We start from the raw sequence: 19741 nt of genomic DNA, 5'->3' as shown, positions 1-19741 counted from the left end.
TGTTTTGCCTGCCTAAGGTAAAGTCATCCCTGATGGAGGATTGCAGGAATCATGGGAAAGAGGAGTCCTTTCATCGGATTGGCTGGCCCAACACTGTTTCAGCCGTGGAATGGCCAAATGGGGGAGGCAGCTTGATGGATGAGGTCTCCAGGAGTCTTAAATTATCTAAATCTTATTATGTGATATCATCTACTGTTAAATTCTGCTCAGTACTTCTTTTATTGAGGATTTGTTCTGTTCTGTGTATTGTATTGTATTGACCCCCTTCTTTTGACACCCACTGCACGCCCAATCTACCTGGAAAGGGGTCTCTCTTTGAACTGCCTTTCCCAAGGTTTCTTCCATTTCTCCCTACTAGGTTTTTTTGGGAGTTTTTCCCTGTCTTCTTAGAGAGTCAAGGCTGGGGGGCTGTCAAGAGGCAGGGCCTGTTAAAGCCCATTGCGGCACGTCCTGTGTGATTTTGGGCTATACAAAAATAAATTGTATTGTATTGTCTCCAAGCATAGGTTATTTGGTCCACATGGCCAGACATATGTTACTTGGACTGCAGACCTCAAGGGCAAAAATTAAAATGAAAGTTTTTGATACAGAAAGGCAAGGAAAACTAATTCCCAGCAAAAACAGAGTGCTAATGCAAAATATAGTTTATAAGGAATCACGTTCTACTTACAGTAAATACATTGTAGTTACATAAGCATACAAATGTATAGATAACAAAGATATAAGTATAGAAGTTATGCGTATGCACAGAAGTATGTAAGCATTCCAGTTATTCATCCATTTTCTCATCCTTCTTTTGCACTTACAGCCATAAGTGCTGTGCACTCATCCAATACTACAGTCTTTTTTCCACAGAAGATGGCAGATTGTGCTCTTATAGTTGTGTAATTAACTGTTTTTAATTTTTTTTTCTTATATTTTGTAGTAGTGTGAGATTTACGGTACATTCATAGGAAATTTTGAAATATTTGTTGCCCTTGTTTAAATTTCTTCACTCTATTTTTTTTTGTTTTCCTATTATTAAAGTGTTTTTCTGTGAAGTTTGCTTGCTCCCATAATTGGATCCTAATAATGACAATTAGACACCACTGCACTAAAAGCTCTAAAATTAAACAATTGAGAGCACTACTTGCCAAAAAAGCACTCACTCACACACTCCCAGGGTCTCATGTGGAATCGCCACTTAATGTTACAATAATAGTATAAGTAATATCTTTATAATAAAAAGAATATAATGCTAAATATCTATGATAATATATTAATCACAGCCTTTGCAAGGTCTTTATTTTTCAACGAACAGCTCCGAAAGATACATTTCAAAGTGAAAAAAGAATTCAATAAGGGCTAATAAAACAAAAGTTAATTATATGGAAATAATATTTTTCATCTCCATAAAATTAAGTTTACTTTAATATAATAGAAATTTTGCCACATGGCACTTAATGACACTGCAAATCAACAGAGGATGATTGACTCACTCAAAAAGCATCAGTTCACAAGCTTCACATTCGCAATTAAAATTTTAATAATGGATGGATAAGATGGGAATAAATATAACATCATGTACTGATAAGGAATAATGTTACAAAGAGCTTAATGAGACTTTATATAAACTTTCTTTAAACTGTCAGCTGAATGTGGCAAAATATGCAAAACTCATTAACACTTCTGATAATCTAGCATGTTTATTTTTTATGCAAACATCAAACCTCAATTTAAAGAAAAATGTAAAAATGCAGACTGCATTATTGAAAGGATTAGGAATCCATACAGAGGGTGCACTGCTCAAAACAGACAAACACAACCACTGGGGAGACATAATTCTACCAAACATTTTAAATAATAGTTTCATCTCTATAGTGAAATATTAATAAAGTTCAAAACATTTCTGACAAAATCATTCAGAGGTCTATGCAGTAAAGCAGACACTCATTCCATTCCTCACCTTGGAAGTAGCTGGGCACCTGTTCCAGTAGTTTGCCAAACATCAATTTTCAGTTCTCCATCATTTTAATCTGCTAGGGGGCTTTCTTCACACCAAATTTATGTCAGCATGTATCAGAGAAGGGGTAGGGTTGCCAGACATCCCTTATATATGGAACATGTCCCATATTTGATCATTTTGTCCCCAGCCCTGTACTGACCTTTCAGGGACACCCAAATGTCCTGTATTTAGTTCATTTTCAAATTTCGTAATAAAAATATATTTTTACTACCTTCTTACGGTACTTAGTTCTAACTTTATAAGTAATTATACTTTTTTTTCTCAGATTCTCTTGATGAAAATAACCCAAATGTAACGAGGACACTAGTGGTTGCTGCCTGTTTGTAACTTGTTCAGTTGCTGTGGTTAGCTGAGGACAGCGACACTCTTACCGTTTTGCTCTCCAGCCACGCTGCTGTGCAGTTCTGTATCAGTTACTACTTGCCAAGGCCCAATTTTTTTTCTAACTGCCTGTATTAAATAATAGTAATAATATTTCTCTGTTGTCTGTATTAAATAAATATTTTCAAATTATTTCACTCTTACAGAATTTTTTTTAGCTTGTATTAAATAATGTTCAAGTGATTTTACTTTTGTTTTCCTCATAACCCATTAAAATCCTTGCTTTATGTTTTTAACTTATGTCTCTACTTTTATATAATATATTGGTCTGGGTGTGTAGGGGGCATGTATAAATTTATATATATATAGTAATATAGACAGAGATTTTAAGAGTGTCCTGTATTTCTAATTTTCTAATCTGGCAACCCTAAGAAGGTGCTGTGTGATGGGGCAGAGGTCACTTCAGTTTCATGTGATTGAATGTGGATGTACATATGGACTGGTGCCATGCCCTGGATGAATTCTTACCTTGTGCCCAGTACTGGTGGGACTGGCCCTATACCAGATAAGGGGGTCTGAATAATGGATGGGTGGGTGTAGCCTTTGGGGAAGTTTACTAAGATTATCAGACATCACTGCAGCATACTAGAAACTTTAAAATAATACACAGGCCATGACTGTCAGTTCTCACTGCTCTAATTTGAAAACAAGGAAACTGGACTTTGTCTGGAAATCCCCCCTGTTTTTATCACATAGAACTCTTACGTAGTACAAAGGAGAAGAGATTCTCATGCGCACAGTAGTCATTCCAGGCTTTCAGCTCTTGGCTGTATTCATCAGAATGAAGAAGGTTAATACTGTGACGGTGTAAAGGCAGTTTCTTTGGGTGTTCCCTTTTAACACATGGTGCTTTGCATTAGCTTCTTTTGCACTTTGGAAACCTTATAACAGCATTTAGGTGTAAGACAAGCTGGCAGCCAGTCTGTATAAAAGTGCAAGAATAATTTCTGGTTTATTTCTTCCACTCCAAGAAAAATATACAGGCACTCAAATAAGGAGAGTATACAGTAAACGTTAATAATCATAGACCAGAGATCATTCAATTATTGAGGGTGAGAGGACATCTCCAGCATGCAGATTCCTCTTTGCAGGTATCTCTATTCTAGTACCAGCATGTGATTGTTAAGTTTTCTTTTCTGCAACGGCCTGGATGCAAGTCTTTTCAACACTGCTTGTGAGTCTGTTACTCAGTACCTGGTGAAACACAGAACAAGGGCATCAAAGTACCTGAAAGTACTGGCAGTTTCATTGTACACCATTTTCTTATACCATTATGTAAGTAGCACCTGTTTCTTTCTAAACATAATGCCAGTCCTCCTTGACTACCCCACCTTTAGATGACTGTTGTCACTCAATTGTCCCATAGTTTAGCAGATTGACCACGAACAAAGTACTTACATAATATTGACACTATGTATACTGTAATGTAAAACAAAGGTATAAAAAGATGCTCCAGAGATGAAAATAATAAGAAAACCTCCAAATTTTCATCCACTAAATTTAATTTTAGTGGCAGAACGGACTCCTATTTAAAGTCACAAAACTGACAGAACTGTTTTGCTTATTTTGGTAGAAAGAGAAACAGAAGGGGACTTTTCTGGGTAGGACATTTCACAAACCAACCATCCATGTCTTCCCATGGTTCATTATCTTGTCTGATTTAACTATTAATGCATTAATCCTTTTTCCAACTACAGTTGATGTGAGCCTTTATTGGATAAAGAAGCTGCAAAATGGATGGGTAGGTGGATGGATGAACTCCCTGGATGCAAGAGGCAATGTCAAATTGGTAGCAACTGTGCTGTAAACTCCTAAGTTTGTCCATTTAACATTCATCTACTAATAAATTTAAAAAAATGGGGAAGACAGAATATGTATAAATAAATCCAACCATATGCCATATCAAAACTAATTTCTGTACCTTGCTTATCTGGTGGAAGAGGAGCAGCCAAACTGCCGATCTGTTTTTCATGTAGCTCAGATGAAGGCAATCCACTAGAACCAAGCCTAGTCTTCTTAATAACAGCATCGCTAAAAATGACAAAAGATATTTTAGTGGTTAAAAATTCAGATCAGTGCCTCTGCCAAACACAGAACAGTAATCACAGTTTTAAAAGCGCTGCTTAAAAAGGAAACAAATAACTAATGTAACTTCCTGTTACATTATTAAATAAATCATGTACTTTTTAACTTCTTTTATTACTGTATATTGTCCTGAGTTTTCAGAAGTAAATAATATTCTAAAACCTACTTAATCCTATTCACGGTCATGGTAGGGCTTGAGCCTGTCTTTGCAACATCAGGCACAATTTAGTAACCAACCCTTCATGTACACACACTCACACTCAGACCTGGTCCACATGTACCCAGGTATTTTTTTAAAACATAGCTTTTTGCATACATTTTTTCCTTTCATCCACACATAAACTGCGTTTTAGGTCCTTGAAAAAGGACCTTGTGAAAAACGTCTTCCAGGGTGTAGATGTTTAGAAACTCCGTCTTCCCTGTTTAAGTGCCGACAAGGTTAACTGAATTTTTGGCTTTTAACATCAGAGTTTGCGCTGGTATGTTGTTTGCTAGACATCAGTGTGTCTACCAAGCACTGCTGGTGTTAACCTTGTTGATGGGACTTTTTACATGTTTACATTTAAATGTATGATTACTTTATCACTATGTTGAGCAACAGAGGTGTCAGGATGTGCTACAGCGGTCACTGCTACATTGAACCCTCCGATGACACAAACCCAGCCGCCAACCTTGCTGGTTCTGGATGAGATCCGGTTGGATGTCTAGCTGGTGGAACAACTTTGAGAACAAAGTGATTGTTGTTGAAAATAGTAAGGCGAGTGTGTGAAGCAATTACAGTTCACTTGGGTCCTGTGTATATATAATTACCTGTCACTGAGTCCAAAGTAGAGGAGCTCGTAGCAAGGTTTCACCAAGCCCATAGCATCCCCCAGTGCATTGGTGCCATGGATGAGTTTTTCATGTTTTCATGTGGATGGAGAGTTTTTAAAAAACAGTGCTTGTGTAGACTGGAGTTTTTTTAAGAAAAAAGGAGGAAAAAAACTGTTTTAAAAATACCTGGGTACATGTGGACTAGACTTTACACTCACACTCACACAGTGTCAAATGAAAATCACCTGATAACCTAACGTGTTGTGATCCTGCCAGCTCCCAAACTCAAAACATAGGTGCAAGCCTCAAAAACAAAAGCCACAGCTTCACTGAACCAAAAGAGCAGGCTTTACATCCACAGGCAGCCTAGTTCCAAACCGTATTTGCAGGCTAAAAGCCTACACAGGCCCACACATGGGCTAAATGTTTTACAATCCATAAAAAAAAGATACTCAAAATGGGAAAGAGGAAAAAATGTAAAATATCAGACCCACAAAAAAAACGAAGTTATTTTAATATTTAAAGATATATTAAGTTGAAAAGGACTAATCCAAAGGCAGGGCAATAAAAGGAGCATAAATAGATTTGCTTTTAAAAGAGAACAAAAGCAAGCATAGCAAAACCAGAATCAGTTTCTTTACCAACAGTAGGGGCTAAAATCAGAAGTTTACAATCAGAACCACAAATTGCAAAAACAGGACTAAAATACAAGGATACCATGCTGAAACTGTTTATCCTCCTCAGCTTCAGCCTAAGTACTGCTGAGGCCAGTACCCCAGCTGCCTATTTAGGTGGCGCTACTTCCTTAGGGTCCACATACAAGAGGCAGGGCAGATAACAAAAACACTAAATGTATACTAAACTTTAAACCTAACAGGAAAATAACTGAACAACAACATATCAATAAAAATCATCACTTCACGTATATACAAAGAAAAAAACAAAACAGAATTAACATAATATGAAACATTATATTTAAATAATAAATGGTGGAAGTTGAAAAAGGAAGACTACATGGTGGAGTTCAGGGAGGACAGGCACTAGGTGGAAGTGAAGAGTTACCAGATAACTGGGCAACTACAGCAGACAGGGTAAGGGGTAAGGGAGACAGCTAGAATGGTGCTTGGCGTGACAACTGGGCAGAGGAAGGAAGAAAAGGAAACTTGGTGGTGGAATAGGGCAGTACAGGAGAGTATACAGAGGAAGAGGTCGGCGAAAAAGAAGTGGGATAGTCAGAGAGATGTAGAAAATAGACAAGAGTACAAGGAGATAAGGAGCAAGGTGAAGAGAGAGGTGGCAAAAGCTAAAGAAAAGGTGTATGAAGAGTTGTATGAGAGTTTGGAGACTAATGAGGAAGAAAAGGACCTTAGGAGTGGAGAAGTAGAATGCTGGTACATATTTTTAAGAATAAGGGTAATGTGTAGAACTGTAGTAACTACAGTGGGATAAAATTGACCAGCTACAGCATAAAGTTATGGAAAAAATTATTGGAAGCTAGGTTAAGAAGGGAGTTGATGATTAGTGAACAGCACTATGGTTTAATGCTGGCAAATAGCACTGCAGATGCAATGTTTGCTCTGAAGGTGTTGATGGAGAAATATATAGAAGGCCAAAAGGAGTTGCATTGTGTCTTTGAGGACATAGAGAAAGCATATGACAGGGTGCCCCGAGATGAGTTGTGGTATTGTATGAGAAAATTGGGAGTGGCAGAGAAGTATGTAAGAGTGGTACAGGATATGTACGAGGGGTGTGCGATAGTGGTGAGGTCTGTGGTTGGAGTGACGATTGCGTTTAATGTTGAAGTGGGATTACATCAAGGATCAGTTCTGAGCCCTTTCTTATTTACATTGGTGATGTACAGGTTGACACAGTAGATTAGACAGGAGTTTCCATGGACTATTATGTTTACAGAAGACATTGTGATCTGTAACAAGAGTAGGGAGCAGGTTGAGGAGACCCTGGAGATGTGGAGATATGCTCTAGAGAGGACAGGAATGAAGGTGAGTAGGAACAAGACAGAATACATGTGTGTAAATGAGAGGGAGGTCAGTGGAATGGTGAGGATGCAGGGAGTAGAGTTGGTGAAGGAGGATGAGTTTAAATACTTGGGATCAACAGTACAGTGCAACAGGAACTGTGGAAGAGAGGTGAGGAAGAGAGTGCAGGCAGGGTGGAATGGGTGGAGAAGAGCGTCAGGAGTGATTTGTGACAGACAAGTACCAGCAAGAGTGAAAGGTAAGGTCTACAGGACAGTAGTGAGACCAGCTATGTTATATGGGTTGGAGATGGTGGCACTGACCAAAAAAACAGGAGACACAGCTGGAGGTGTCAGAGTTAAAGATGTTAAGATTTGCTTTGGGTGTGAAAAGGATGGATAGGATTAAAAATGAGTACATTAGAGGGTCAGCTCAAGTTGGATGGTTTGCAGATAAAGTAAGAGAGGTGAGATTGTGTTAGTTTAGACTTGTGCAGAGGAGAGATGCTGATTATATTGGGAAAAGGACGTTAAAGATAGAGCTGCCAGGGAAGAGGAAAAGAGGAAGGCCTAGGAGGAGGTTTATGGATATGGTGAGAGGGAACATGCAGGTGATGGGTGTAACAGAGAAAGATGCAGAGGACAGGAAGATATGGAAACAGATGATCTGTTGTGGCAATCCCTAATGGGAGAAGCCACAAGAAGAAGAAAAATTAAAATTATAACAAAAATGAAAACCCACACAGACACAGGGCACAGATGGAGAGTCTGTACAGACAACATCTAAGTGTGGGGTTAAACCCGGGATGTTGGAAAATGTCAGGCAGAAAATTAATCACTGAGGGAATATTTTGTGACAAGAACAACCCCTCAGTCATTACTCATGTTTGCATGCTAGGGTTGAACATTGATTAATGATAATTGAGTCAACACTTTGCATTAAATAAAGAGAAAGCAATTTACACAATTGTATTTAGGGACTGAATTAATTTATATTACATTTTCAATATTTAAATCTTTTTAGTTTAATCATAGGCAGGCTATTATGTGCGTGCCCTTAAAGGTGTGCCTTTGATCATCCCTCCTTTAAGTGTTCTTTTATTAAAATCTTTCTCATAAGTCTGAACTTTTCTAGAATCATTTCAACTACACAGAGACGTCAGAGGCAGTAGCAGCCTCTTTGGTTGTGAAGATTCATCATCAGATAAAACCTTTTCTTTCCTCTAACAATGAGACAGGTTACCAACAAGCTATTGTATAAAACTTCATATAGCTTTTTGTTTAGAAAAAGATGATTTGTGAAATGAATACTTTCTTTACAAGTATTTATAAATCGGAAGTGGGCTTCAAAGTCTATTCAGTGCCTGATAAGGACGTCACTTGGAGCGTTGTTGTTCGTAGCAAAAAGTTAGACGTCACTAAAAGAGTTCAAAAAAGAAAGACAAATCAGATACTTGAGTAAAAGAGTCTTAATTATGTACAAAGGCGTGAGAAAAAGAACTTTTACAGCCTGGAAAGAAGAAGAAACAGATAAAGGTCTTTAAATTCCTGAAAGCTATAAACAAGATAAAATGTTCATTCCTTTAGTTTCAGGAAACTGGGAATCATGCCAGCGGTTGCCGGAGGGGGGTGGTGGATGAAGTCCAGAAAGGGCAAATTCAGAATACAGAAAAATGGAAGAACTTTTTCAAATGCAGAGATGTTAACCTCTTTGATTTTTTTTTAAGATGTACAAATGGAGATGAAACGGCAAACATTTCCACCAACAATTTAATGAGTGAGTCTGAATACTGTATAGCAACTAAATATAAAGTGTTAGGGTATTCACCAACAGTTGTAGTGTTTTTAAAAACAATTACAGTTTATTACCTTCATTATCCTGAGTATATTAATTAAGAAAAGGAAACTTAGATAATCTAAAACACACATTTATTGAAATAATGATAAAGCACATTTTTAAAAGTGACGTCTTATTAACCTGAAAAGTTAAATATCAAATCTTATAAATTCAGTTGTCTTGTTTTAGACAGTATAATGATGCAGTGGTCAGCAGTCCAAAGAAATGGCTACCAATCCCATCTCAATCATTATGAAATCTTGCTCCCAAAGATGTGCATGGTAGGTGATGACTCTGTCTACATCCACACTACTGTGTTTTCATTTAAAAAGGGTGTTTTAAAATAAAAAAACGATCTCTGCGCACAATAGCATATTCACATTGTTCACAGAAGTATCACCGTGCCCACTAAAATGCATATGATGCAGATATTCGGTTACACTGGGCATGCGCACATCGGCAGAAAAAATCCTTAAAGGGGTGGTAATGTCGTAGCCACCAGATTTACCACAAAACTGTAGCAACTGGTGAATGATTTGCCTTTTCCCCATGTATGAAGCATTCAGTTTGTACAAAACACGATTTAGATGCATACAGGTAAGCAACACAACAAGCACATTGAAAAGCAACTCTTCTACGTCCACTGTGTTAGAATAAGCTATTCTTTTGTGAAAAATGACCAATCAGGTAATGAGGAAATTCAATCAGGGAAGGGCTATGTAATAAGCATTGACAAATCAGAGCATGATGACAGTCTGTTGAAGTTTTCACCTGTTCATATTGCACCTTTTCATAAAATATATAGCACAAGGCTAGCAAAAAGATTACCCACAAGGGAGGTGTGAGACTGTTTTTACAAACATTGCACAACCTTCATAGGCTAAAACAGATACAGTTCAAAAGATAGGCCTCATTTTAGTGAAAACTAGATGCATGCTTCTGATAGTTGATCTGTAAATCATAAATTCCTACGGTGTATCCAGAAAAATGATTAAAGATGGTTGTGATACTCAAATGCATGTCGAAATTCAACTTTCATACATAATTAAAAAGCAAGTGTGAAGAATTTGCATCAAGAATAAGAAATCCTGAGCAGAACATCTTTTAGGTAGAAGAAGGGACATGGGAGCCATGGCTCTGAGGGAATAATACTGTGTTCATACCTTTAAGGATTATATTGTATACTATGTTTATTTAACAAACTCAACATGGTATCATAATAAACAGTGATGCCATCTTTTTATTCTTTCTTCTTTGTTTTATGTTTTTGATGTCTATTCTATTTGAGAAACTCTAGTGAACTAGATTAGTGATGGGTTTGGCTGATGAATAAATAAAAAATGAACAAGGACAATGAATAAAAAAATGGCCATGATGAGGTTACCTGTGCTGGGATTATATGCTGTAGTTGCTGCCAATTCTTTGTAGTATGATAGCAAAGATGGACAATGACACGCTCTGTAATGCAACATACATCCCATAATCTTAACCTCACAGACATTATGAAGGTGAACTTTGGAAGAATGCTATCTATTGATCAGCCATGGTGTTAGTAGCTGGGTGTAAGTAATAAGCATGTCTCTTCAAAAAGGTAACAGCGATTCATTGGTTTTATTCTTTTTTTAATTATTTTCTGAGTGGCAGAGGTCTAAAATGTAAGCCAGAATCAAAAAAGGAATCGTGATAAAGGGGAACTGGAAATTATCAGCAAAACATGTTATTCTTTTACAAGAAAGAGTCCTTCCTTTATTACTTAGGTAAAATTGAGACCAGGATTATCCAAGACTTGCTCTTAAACAACAGGGGGCCTACAACATTGGACTTTGACACCTAGCAAACGATGGGAAACAACCTTAAATTACATCATCCAGGATGCAGCAAAACAGACAGGAAATATACAATAAAATTAATTTCAAAACATCCTGTCACAACTTTGGGGGTTTTGACTAGCAAAAATCTAATTTTTTCTATCTTATTATTTATTGTTTTGATAGTATTATTTTTTTTATTATCATTATCTTAATGCTATTTTATCTCAATGTCAATGATGGCAGTGGTGGCTGGTTATCAGAACGGTGATGCATTGCATCAGCACACACATTGTATATAAGATGATGCCCACTTCAATGACTTTCAGGCTTCTGGATTCTTTATATAAACTTTGCAATGTGTTTTGCAATTCAAAGTAAGTTAGTTGAGCCGGACGTGTGTGTTTTTCCCAATTTTGTATTTTGGTTTTGCACTTTGACATTTTGTGACTCATCTCATGATCTTAGTGCAAATGTTGTAATTTGCCTTTTTCCAACATTGATGCTGAACACATCCAGAAAATAAAAAAAGAAGTCCTCTGACATTACCTTAACTGGCTGGAGATAATACTGTGAGGAAACTGACTTCTAGATGTTATTTAGAAAAAGACAGCAAGGTGGCTACCTGCTCCATGCTGCTTAAAGAAAATAGCAAGAGTGTCGTCTTCATGAGAGTGCATTCTGCTAAAAAAGAATATATATTACCCTTGGAAATGTACAAATTCTTCTGGGAAAACATGAACCTTTTCCATTTGTCATTTTTTTCACTATTTGTCTTATTGTTTTATTGCATTCTATGTTGTATTCTCTCTATAGTCAGATATGTGTACGGGTACTGTGCTACAGGCAACTTTAAACCATTTTGTGTACAAATGTGTTCTTGTTATGCAGAATTGTACATTGGAAAGAATTAATTTCAAAAATACAATCTAAAATGTACAATTTTATGTATCACTGTCCATTAATTTTGTCGTACTGTAAGGCATGCATTTGCATTTCTTATTAAATACAAAGAAGTAAATAATCAAGACAATCTGACACATAAAAAAGTGCCAATGGAAAGAACCAGTCTGAATGAAATACGTAGTCTGTGACAGATGTCCAGGGACCTTGCCCCACCGGGATGCCGGAACTATGGGAGTACCGGAAGAAAGGCAGTGTTTTCCCTGGGCCACAAGGGGGCAGTGCCCCTGGGTTGTACGGGGGCCACAAAGATGGGGGATCCAACCCTATGCTACACCGTGGCCACCACCAGGGGGCGCCTGGATAGCCCCTGGTCTGGAGTATGCAGCACTTCCGCCACACTTGGGAGTGCTGCTGGAAGGAGGACTGAATTCCCTTGCAGCACTTCCAACACATCTGGAAGTGCTGCCGGATGTTAATCAGGGGCCACCTGCGACACATCCGGGGACTGAATAAAAGGGACCGCCTCACTCCATTCGGGGAGCCGGAGTTGGGTGGGAGAAGGACAGAGCTTGCCAGTGAGGAGTTGAAGGTGGCTGAAGAAGCAGAGAGGAGTACTAAGAGACTGTGTTTTGGTGATTGTGCACTGTATGTTGTCTTGGAGGGTGTGTGTTGTAAATAAATGTGTGTGATTGAAGACGTTCTGTGTCAGCCTGTCAGTGTCCGGGTCCAACATGTCCACAAGTCATACTCAAAAGTTTGGAGGTTACCATTTCATGATATTGTAGGAAGTTAACATTTTATAATTTTCAGAATATTTCCCTCTTAGTATGAATATCCTAATTAACTTATTCGGTGCAAGGTGACACTACTCCAGCAGTAAACCCACAAACTTTATCACATTTTCCTGCTTAGGGTCATCATATCTTCCAACAAACTATCCCACTAAAAGTGCCACAGGTGGCTTCAGTGAACATTTATACGTATTACCATGGCACCTCCAGCATAAAACAAACTTTTGATGCAGAAGTTACAAATACCACTAGGTAACTAAAGTTATAGCAGCAAAGGGTAGACTAAAACAAGAGCTCAGAATATCACATTACATCAATGGAAAATAACAGTACTAGGTCAATGAAAAGGAGCTAAATAATTCTCTTACTGTATAATCAACACAGGCTTTTTTCTCTTGCCTGATCCGAAATGAACAAAGTAACATAAGTGCCTGCCTAAACAAGATAGCTCCTAAAGAGTAAGCAAAATCTACAAAAACCTGAAAAAGAAGATGATAAAACAGATTCCAAAAAAATGTTTAATAACATTAATTAACATTAATTGCAAAATAAACATAAAAACATGATGTGTGCCGATTCCTAAAATATCAGAAGAGCTGACACTCTAAACCATGTTCCTCCTTCTTATAGAGGAAGATGATGTCACAAGAAGACATGCAGTGGTCACTGTGTTGACTGGCACACCCTTAAGGTGATGTTCTAATGTAAGGGCCACTTTGGGTTCAAGAAGCAATGGGAGATCCCTAGTCAAACAACACAACTTGACAAAACAAGGCATATTTGAAAAATATTTAAAAAATGTACAAATAGTACTTAGTTCATGAAAGCTATAAACCTCAAATGGTAGTAAAAAATTTGAAAATCTACAATCAAAATGAAAAAAATATACTCTTTATAAAAGTGAAGCAAAGTTCAGCAGATTTCAAATTCCTACAAAAGAAATAACAAGTCTCCATAGAAAAAAAAATATTGAATTCAAAAAAATGATAAAACATAAGCAACCCAACTAGGGTGCTACAGCAAAACTGATTAAAACATCCAAGGCCTGTAATCTAATTTTGGGTTTCTACCTCCAAACTGTTAAGGTTTTGCTGTCTTTTTTATTGTATTTCTTGTAATAGTTATCTGTAAACAGAATTTATTTACCCTGTTCTATTACTATTTCATGGAGAATCTTAATTTATGATTTTATGTTTTAATAATGTAAAAGTTTATTAATGTTAGGTTTCTTTGCATTTATGCAATGCTGTCTAATTATTATGTGACCATGTTTATCCGGTAGACTATGTAATGGTTGTTTCCATTATAAATACTGTGGCGTTAGCACACAGATTTACCATTTGGTGCATAAAAAGCATTTAATTAAATTTTTTTAAATGGAGAGAGCAGTTTGTTTTCAGATCTTTGGATTTGTATTCAAGACTTCTGTTTTTTGGTTTCCCCTTTGACTTGGACCTTGGTTTCCTTCCAGCAATTCGGTTATGACTTCTTCCTGTCTGACTACATTTTGTCTGTTATTCATTTATCTTTTCCTGCTCAGTTCAATTCTCATAATAATTTTTGACTACCTGCGTGCATTCCGAATACAAACATAATAAAATGCTTAATAAATGGCATAATTAACACAACACAAGGGAAACATAACTAAATTAATTAAAGTAACCAAAAGAAGATGGTTAATAATTAGAAAACAATCAACATAAACAGATTAAAACAGAACATCATAAGACAAATAGAAAAAGCAAAATACAATGTACTAACAAACCAAATCCAACAACAAGACCCACAATAGACCAGAACAATCATAACTAATTCTGCACGGGCATTACTTTTAGCCTAAGCATGGATCTTGTGGTGGTCCAAAGAACAGACTTACAGACTTACAGGGACCTGGGTTCATCTCACTGTTTAGGTGGAATTAATATGCTATATCAGGGTTTCTCAACCTTTCTTCAACCTTGGGCCCCTTTCAACCTTGTTTCCTTCCTGTGGTCCCCCGTCTTAGCGGTAGAAAGGTAGCTATTGAAATGTTTTGTTTGTAAATAAAACAGGTTTTATTATAACACAATACAATTTATTACATTACAATGCAAATTACATACAGTAATTTCTTAATTTATAAAATACAAAAATTTATACTTTAAGTATTTCTCGATCAATGTGACCCTTGTGCTTGATGACCAGAAACATCGTTTTTTTAATCTGTTTCTATTGCTGTGAGGGATAACCGAAGTTCACCTCTGTCCATTATGTTAAGACGATTCCGGGTTTGGCTCAGTAAATAATTCACACCACTGAAACCTGATTCTTTATTACTACAACACTGGCACAAATTTCGCAAAATGAATGTGGGTAATTTCATTTCAGACATGGGGGTCCCACATATTTCTTTCAGTCAAATCGGTTATGGTTAATATATATGCTTTGCACGATTTGAGATAAAATCCCCCATTAGAATATCTCAACCAAGATAATTGAAAGGCTATGTTCAAGGATCTTTTTTTTTGGTTTTAACAAAATATGGATTCTTTAATATTTTGCAAAATTAGTCTATTGTAAATTTTGAATATACAGATTGATTGGAAAAGGTGCATCCCTAATTTCAAGATAAACTCTCAAATTGGAAATAAAAGTCAGTCAGTCATTTTCCAACCCGCTATATCCTAACACAGGGTCACAGGGGTCTGCTGGAGCGAATCCCAGCCAGCACAGGGTCCATGCCAGGAACACATCCCGGGCAGGGTGCCAGCCCAATGCAGGGCACACACACACACACACACACATAGGTGGGTAGTAACGAGTTACATTTACTCCGTTACATTTACTTGAATAACTTTTTAAAAAAATTGTACTTCTAAGCGTAGTTTTACTGCACCATACTTTTTACTTTTACTTGAGAACATTTGTGAAGAAGAAACGCTACTCTTACTCCGCTACATTGGGCAACACTCGAATTGTTACTTTTTTTCCATTAGATACGCTATATTTTTGCCAGAGAGAAGCTGCCAGTGGATCTACTGCATGACTGTTTTACCAATTAGACATAGCAATAATAATCACAAGTCCCCTTTTCACCAATCAGACATAGCAACAATAATCACCAGACTCCTTTTCACCATTCAGACGTAGCAACAATAATCACATGGCTCCATTTCACAAATCAGACGTAGCCATGCAGTCACATGACCACACACAAACTGTAGCGTCATAGCGGGAAAAACTCCTCACAGAGAGTGGACAGGGAAAGAAAAAATACAAGTGGAACCTCGGTTTGCGAGCATAATTCGTTCCGGAAACGTGCTTGCAATCCAAAGCACTCGTATATCAAAGCGAATTTCCCCATAAGAAATAATGGAAACTCAGATGATTCGTTCCACAACCCAAAACTATTCATATAAAAATGATTAATACAAAATATAAAGTAAAAATATATCAAACAAATTAACCTGCACTTTACCTTTGAAAAGCATCATGGCGGGTGTGAGTGAGTTTCTGAACTCTTGTGGGATTTCATCCAATGGGATAACACACGGAAGAGCGCCCCGAAGCAACTGCAGGCACCCAGCGCTGTAGCAGTTCACCGTAAAAGCGAATCCGAAAAGATCGCGGTCATGCTATAAGCACCTGCCGTTGATGGGTGATACAAGGAACATTATAAATGCGCAGGGCACAGTATTACTTGGCCACTAACCTGGGTATGACCCTGCCTGACTGCTGTGTGTGTATAGGAGAGTGGAAGATCCAGCTACAATAAATAACTGTGCTGTTCCTGTTTCAAGCTGAATAAAGATGGTGTCGCTAAAGTATTGAGATTCAGCTTTGTGTTTTGGGGTGCAAGACAGGGACTCACATGTCACAGCACACACACGTGGTCACGATGCTGTAGTAAACAGTTTACACTTGACTGACGATTGCCCACAATCCCACAGCGAGAGAGAGAACCATCAGCTCAGTTGTGATCACGTGACGCTCGGCAAACAAAGCATATATGGACTACTCGTATTGCAAGACCTCACTCGTTTATCAAGTCAAAATGTATTAAACATTTTAGCTCGTCTTGCAAAACACTCGCAAACCAAGTTTCTCGCAATCCAAGGTTCTACTTGTACATGAAAAATGAGAGTCAACTCCTGCTGAAGCTTAACCATCACTTCACTGAGTGAAGAACAAGCACAAACATGCACAGACACAGACAGTCAAGGTAAAGTGAGTCTTCTTGTACGTGCACAAGCTACGTTGTTCTAAAGTTATTTTCTATCCGCTGTGCTATTTGGAGGGCAAGTGAATATGCAGTATTATATTGTCAGTGTACAGTCAGTATATCTTGTCACTGTAAGTAGTTTGCACTGTTCAAACATACATGTTGCCTACTGTAGGTATTGGCTTCAAAAGCTTTGTTGTGAAAAACTGAGATTTGGAACTTTGTGTTATTTGTGCATCTTTATTTTGTAAACATGTTATTTATTTTTACTCAATTTGTATTTTATTATTTGAAAACAGCAGAATTTGCACATTATTTTATATTTTTGTCTGTCTTGTTACAACATTTCTAAAAAATTACTCAGTACTTGAGTAGTCTTTTCACCAAACACTTTTTTACTTACTTGAGTAATTTTTTGGATGACTACATTTTACTTCTACTTGAGTAATATTATTTTGAAGTAACGCTACTCTTACTTGAGTACAATTTTTGGCTACTCTACCCACCTCTGCACCCACACACGAAGCACACACTAGGCACAATTTAGGATCGCCAATGCACCTAACCTGCATGTCTTTGAACTGTGGGAGCACCCGGAGGAGGAAATAAAAGTTATTAAGCAATTATTTTCAATTATTTTCAATGGCAATTGCGAAAGGAATGGCAAAAATAAGAGCTAAAATGTCTGTAATATTCATAGGATGGAACAGCACTAACACGGCTACAGGCACACACCTTTCCCGTGATACATGAGATACTGAAATCGCCGCAGGGTACTGCACGGGGGTTGGAGTGAGGAAGTGGGAGGAGGATGGAAGGGGAAGCAACATTGCTGCCACAGAGCGACGATTCATCCACTTGGAAGCACGGTCACGTCAATTCTGTTTTCTTTTCTCTTCATGTCTCTGTTTTCTTTGCTTCCCACTTCTCTCTGTGGCCCCCTAATCTCGTGCCGTGGCCCCCCTTTTATATAATTTTCACCAGTGGTCCCCTTGGAAAATCCTGTGGCCCCTAGGGAGCCATATGGCCCCTGGTTGAGAACCCCTGTACTATCTGATCTGTATGGGTTTTTTCTGGGCCTTCTGGACTTCTCATTCACATCCACTACATGCTTTTTGATCGATTGGCGACTATAAATCAGCCTGGTACAAGTCAGCGTGGGTGTGGATAAGAGTGTGGCCGTAACAAATTGGCATACAGTTCAGGGCTGGTTAGCCTCCTAAAATCATAAAAATGGAAGAAGTGGGCAGGAAAGGACTGATTGGTTTACATTTTAGTTTGTTTTGTTAGAGTGTCTTCTGTTATAATTAACTTCATACATTCTACAGACTTTCTTTAAAAATATTAACGTACATTTTAGATTGTAACATACTGACAGCAGGCTCAAACTTTTCAAAGTATCTCATATTATTAGACATACACATAAAATAATGAACTGTACTGTGAAATGTTTTAATTCTCTTTTAAGCATTGAAAATATAAAACATTAAAACTCCTGAAATCATTGTTTAGAATCAAGGTCAACCACCATTTGAATTTCCTGCAGAGGACATTTAATGTATAGAGAGAGAATTAGGCAAGCTCTTTTCAGTGCTGTGGTCAAGTGACGAGAATACAAAAAGCCGTGTGGGCGATGGAGGAGGAGGAGGAGGAGGAGGGCTTCTTGCTTTCATTTCAAAGACAACGCAAGCACGCAGAAAACCAGAACAGATTAAACATAGAGTATTAAAAAATAGAATCATTTTTGTCTTTCATTATTTAATAATTTCTTAACTGAATGCATTAACCCCATATAATTCAAATGTTGAGTTATTAGCAAAATCAGATGATGCTCATTGTGCTAAAACTCCGTTGCTGCAGTCATTTATTTTACATTTCTCTAGTGGTATAAATACAGTACTTAACTTCTTAAGAAATGTTAAGTTAGGGGTTGTATATCGCTCATGAAATTTAGCATTGTCAAATGAAACAGAAGCAGCTAGAGAAAATATAAACACTGCCTTTTTTGAGTCACTGGTTTATAAAATGAAAGAATAATCTCTGCAACCCACATGGAATTTTAATAACAGACTCTGTGTCAATGAATGCAACTATTTTATTATTGACATAATTCTACATTTTCTCTTTCTACAGTGGTTGCGTAACAGACTTTGCACCATTATTATCAGTTTAGTTCTCCACATACTCTGGTGCTCAACATAATAATAATTGTAATATTAATAATAATAAATGACCATCAAGAGCATGATGAAAGCTTTGCTAAGTGACAAAAAAAAAAAATCAACAACCTCTCACCACAAGCAGTCCACGATCAGTTCTGTAGACAGACATTAAACAACTGTGTTGGCAAGAAACTGACCTTTGGATCATTGCAAGGCTCTGGGCTGAAGGGCCAAACAGAAAGACTCCTCATGGCAGCTTAGGACTCTGCATTCATCATAAGAAGAATTTTCTGAAGATGGATGTGAATAGCAAAAGCAGGATACACCAGCAAGAAGAGAAGCACATCAATTACATTGTTGCTGGATGCTCAGTGCTAGTGCTAAAACAATACACTCATCAACACAATCGGACAGCTAGCTACCTGCACTAGTCAATGCTCAGTGCCTGATCATTGGTATCATCACCAGTTTGAAATGATTGTTGAGATAAGGAACAGTATTGTTATGTACGATATGGATGTAAACACTGATAGTACCTTTAGAGCCAACTGACCAGACATCGTTCTTCATGTTAGAAGCAAGGGGTGATATCTGCTCAATGATGTAGCCCTTCCAGATAATGTGAAATTCTCAGTCAAAGAGGTTGAAATAAACTTAAATAGATTTAAATCTAGCAAGACCTAGTGTTTCTCGTCGTAACTATAGCATTTGGAGCTGATTGACAAGGTCTCCAAAAATATTTCAAAGAACTTCAGCCAGTGTCATCCCAGGTGTGGA

The 19741-nt window shown here is 37.5% G+C and overlaps 1 protein-coding gene across 2 annotated transcripts in view; it reads right to left on the bottom strand.

Moving 5' to 3' along the window:
- LOC114649974 (cGMP-dependent 3',5'-cyclic phosphodiesterase) overlaps positions 1-19741 on the bottom strand; it is a 736214-nt gene that overhangs the window by 161567 nt on the left and 554906 nt on the right. For both annotated transcript variants that reach the window (XM_051926538.1, XM_051926540.1), the window contains exon 5: positions 4308-4417. In XM_051926538.1, the coding sequence (XP_051782498.1) occupies positions 4308-4417 (110 nt within the window). The remainder of the gene's footprint in view (positions 1-4307; positions 4418-19741) is intronic.

Source organism: Erpetoichthys calabaricus, chromosome 4, assembly GCF_900747795.2.
Source record: "Erpetoichthys calabaricus chromosome 4, fErpCal1.3, whole genome shotgun sequence".
In the NCBI taxonomy this organism is placed as follows: domain Eukaryota; kingdom Metazoa; phylum Chordata; class Cladistia; order Polypteriformes; family Polypteridae; genus Erpetoichthys; species Erpetoichthys calabaricus.
This window is presented reverse-complemented; position numbering and strand designations above follow the sequence as displayed.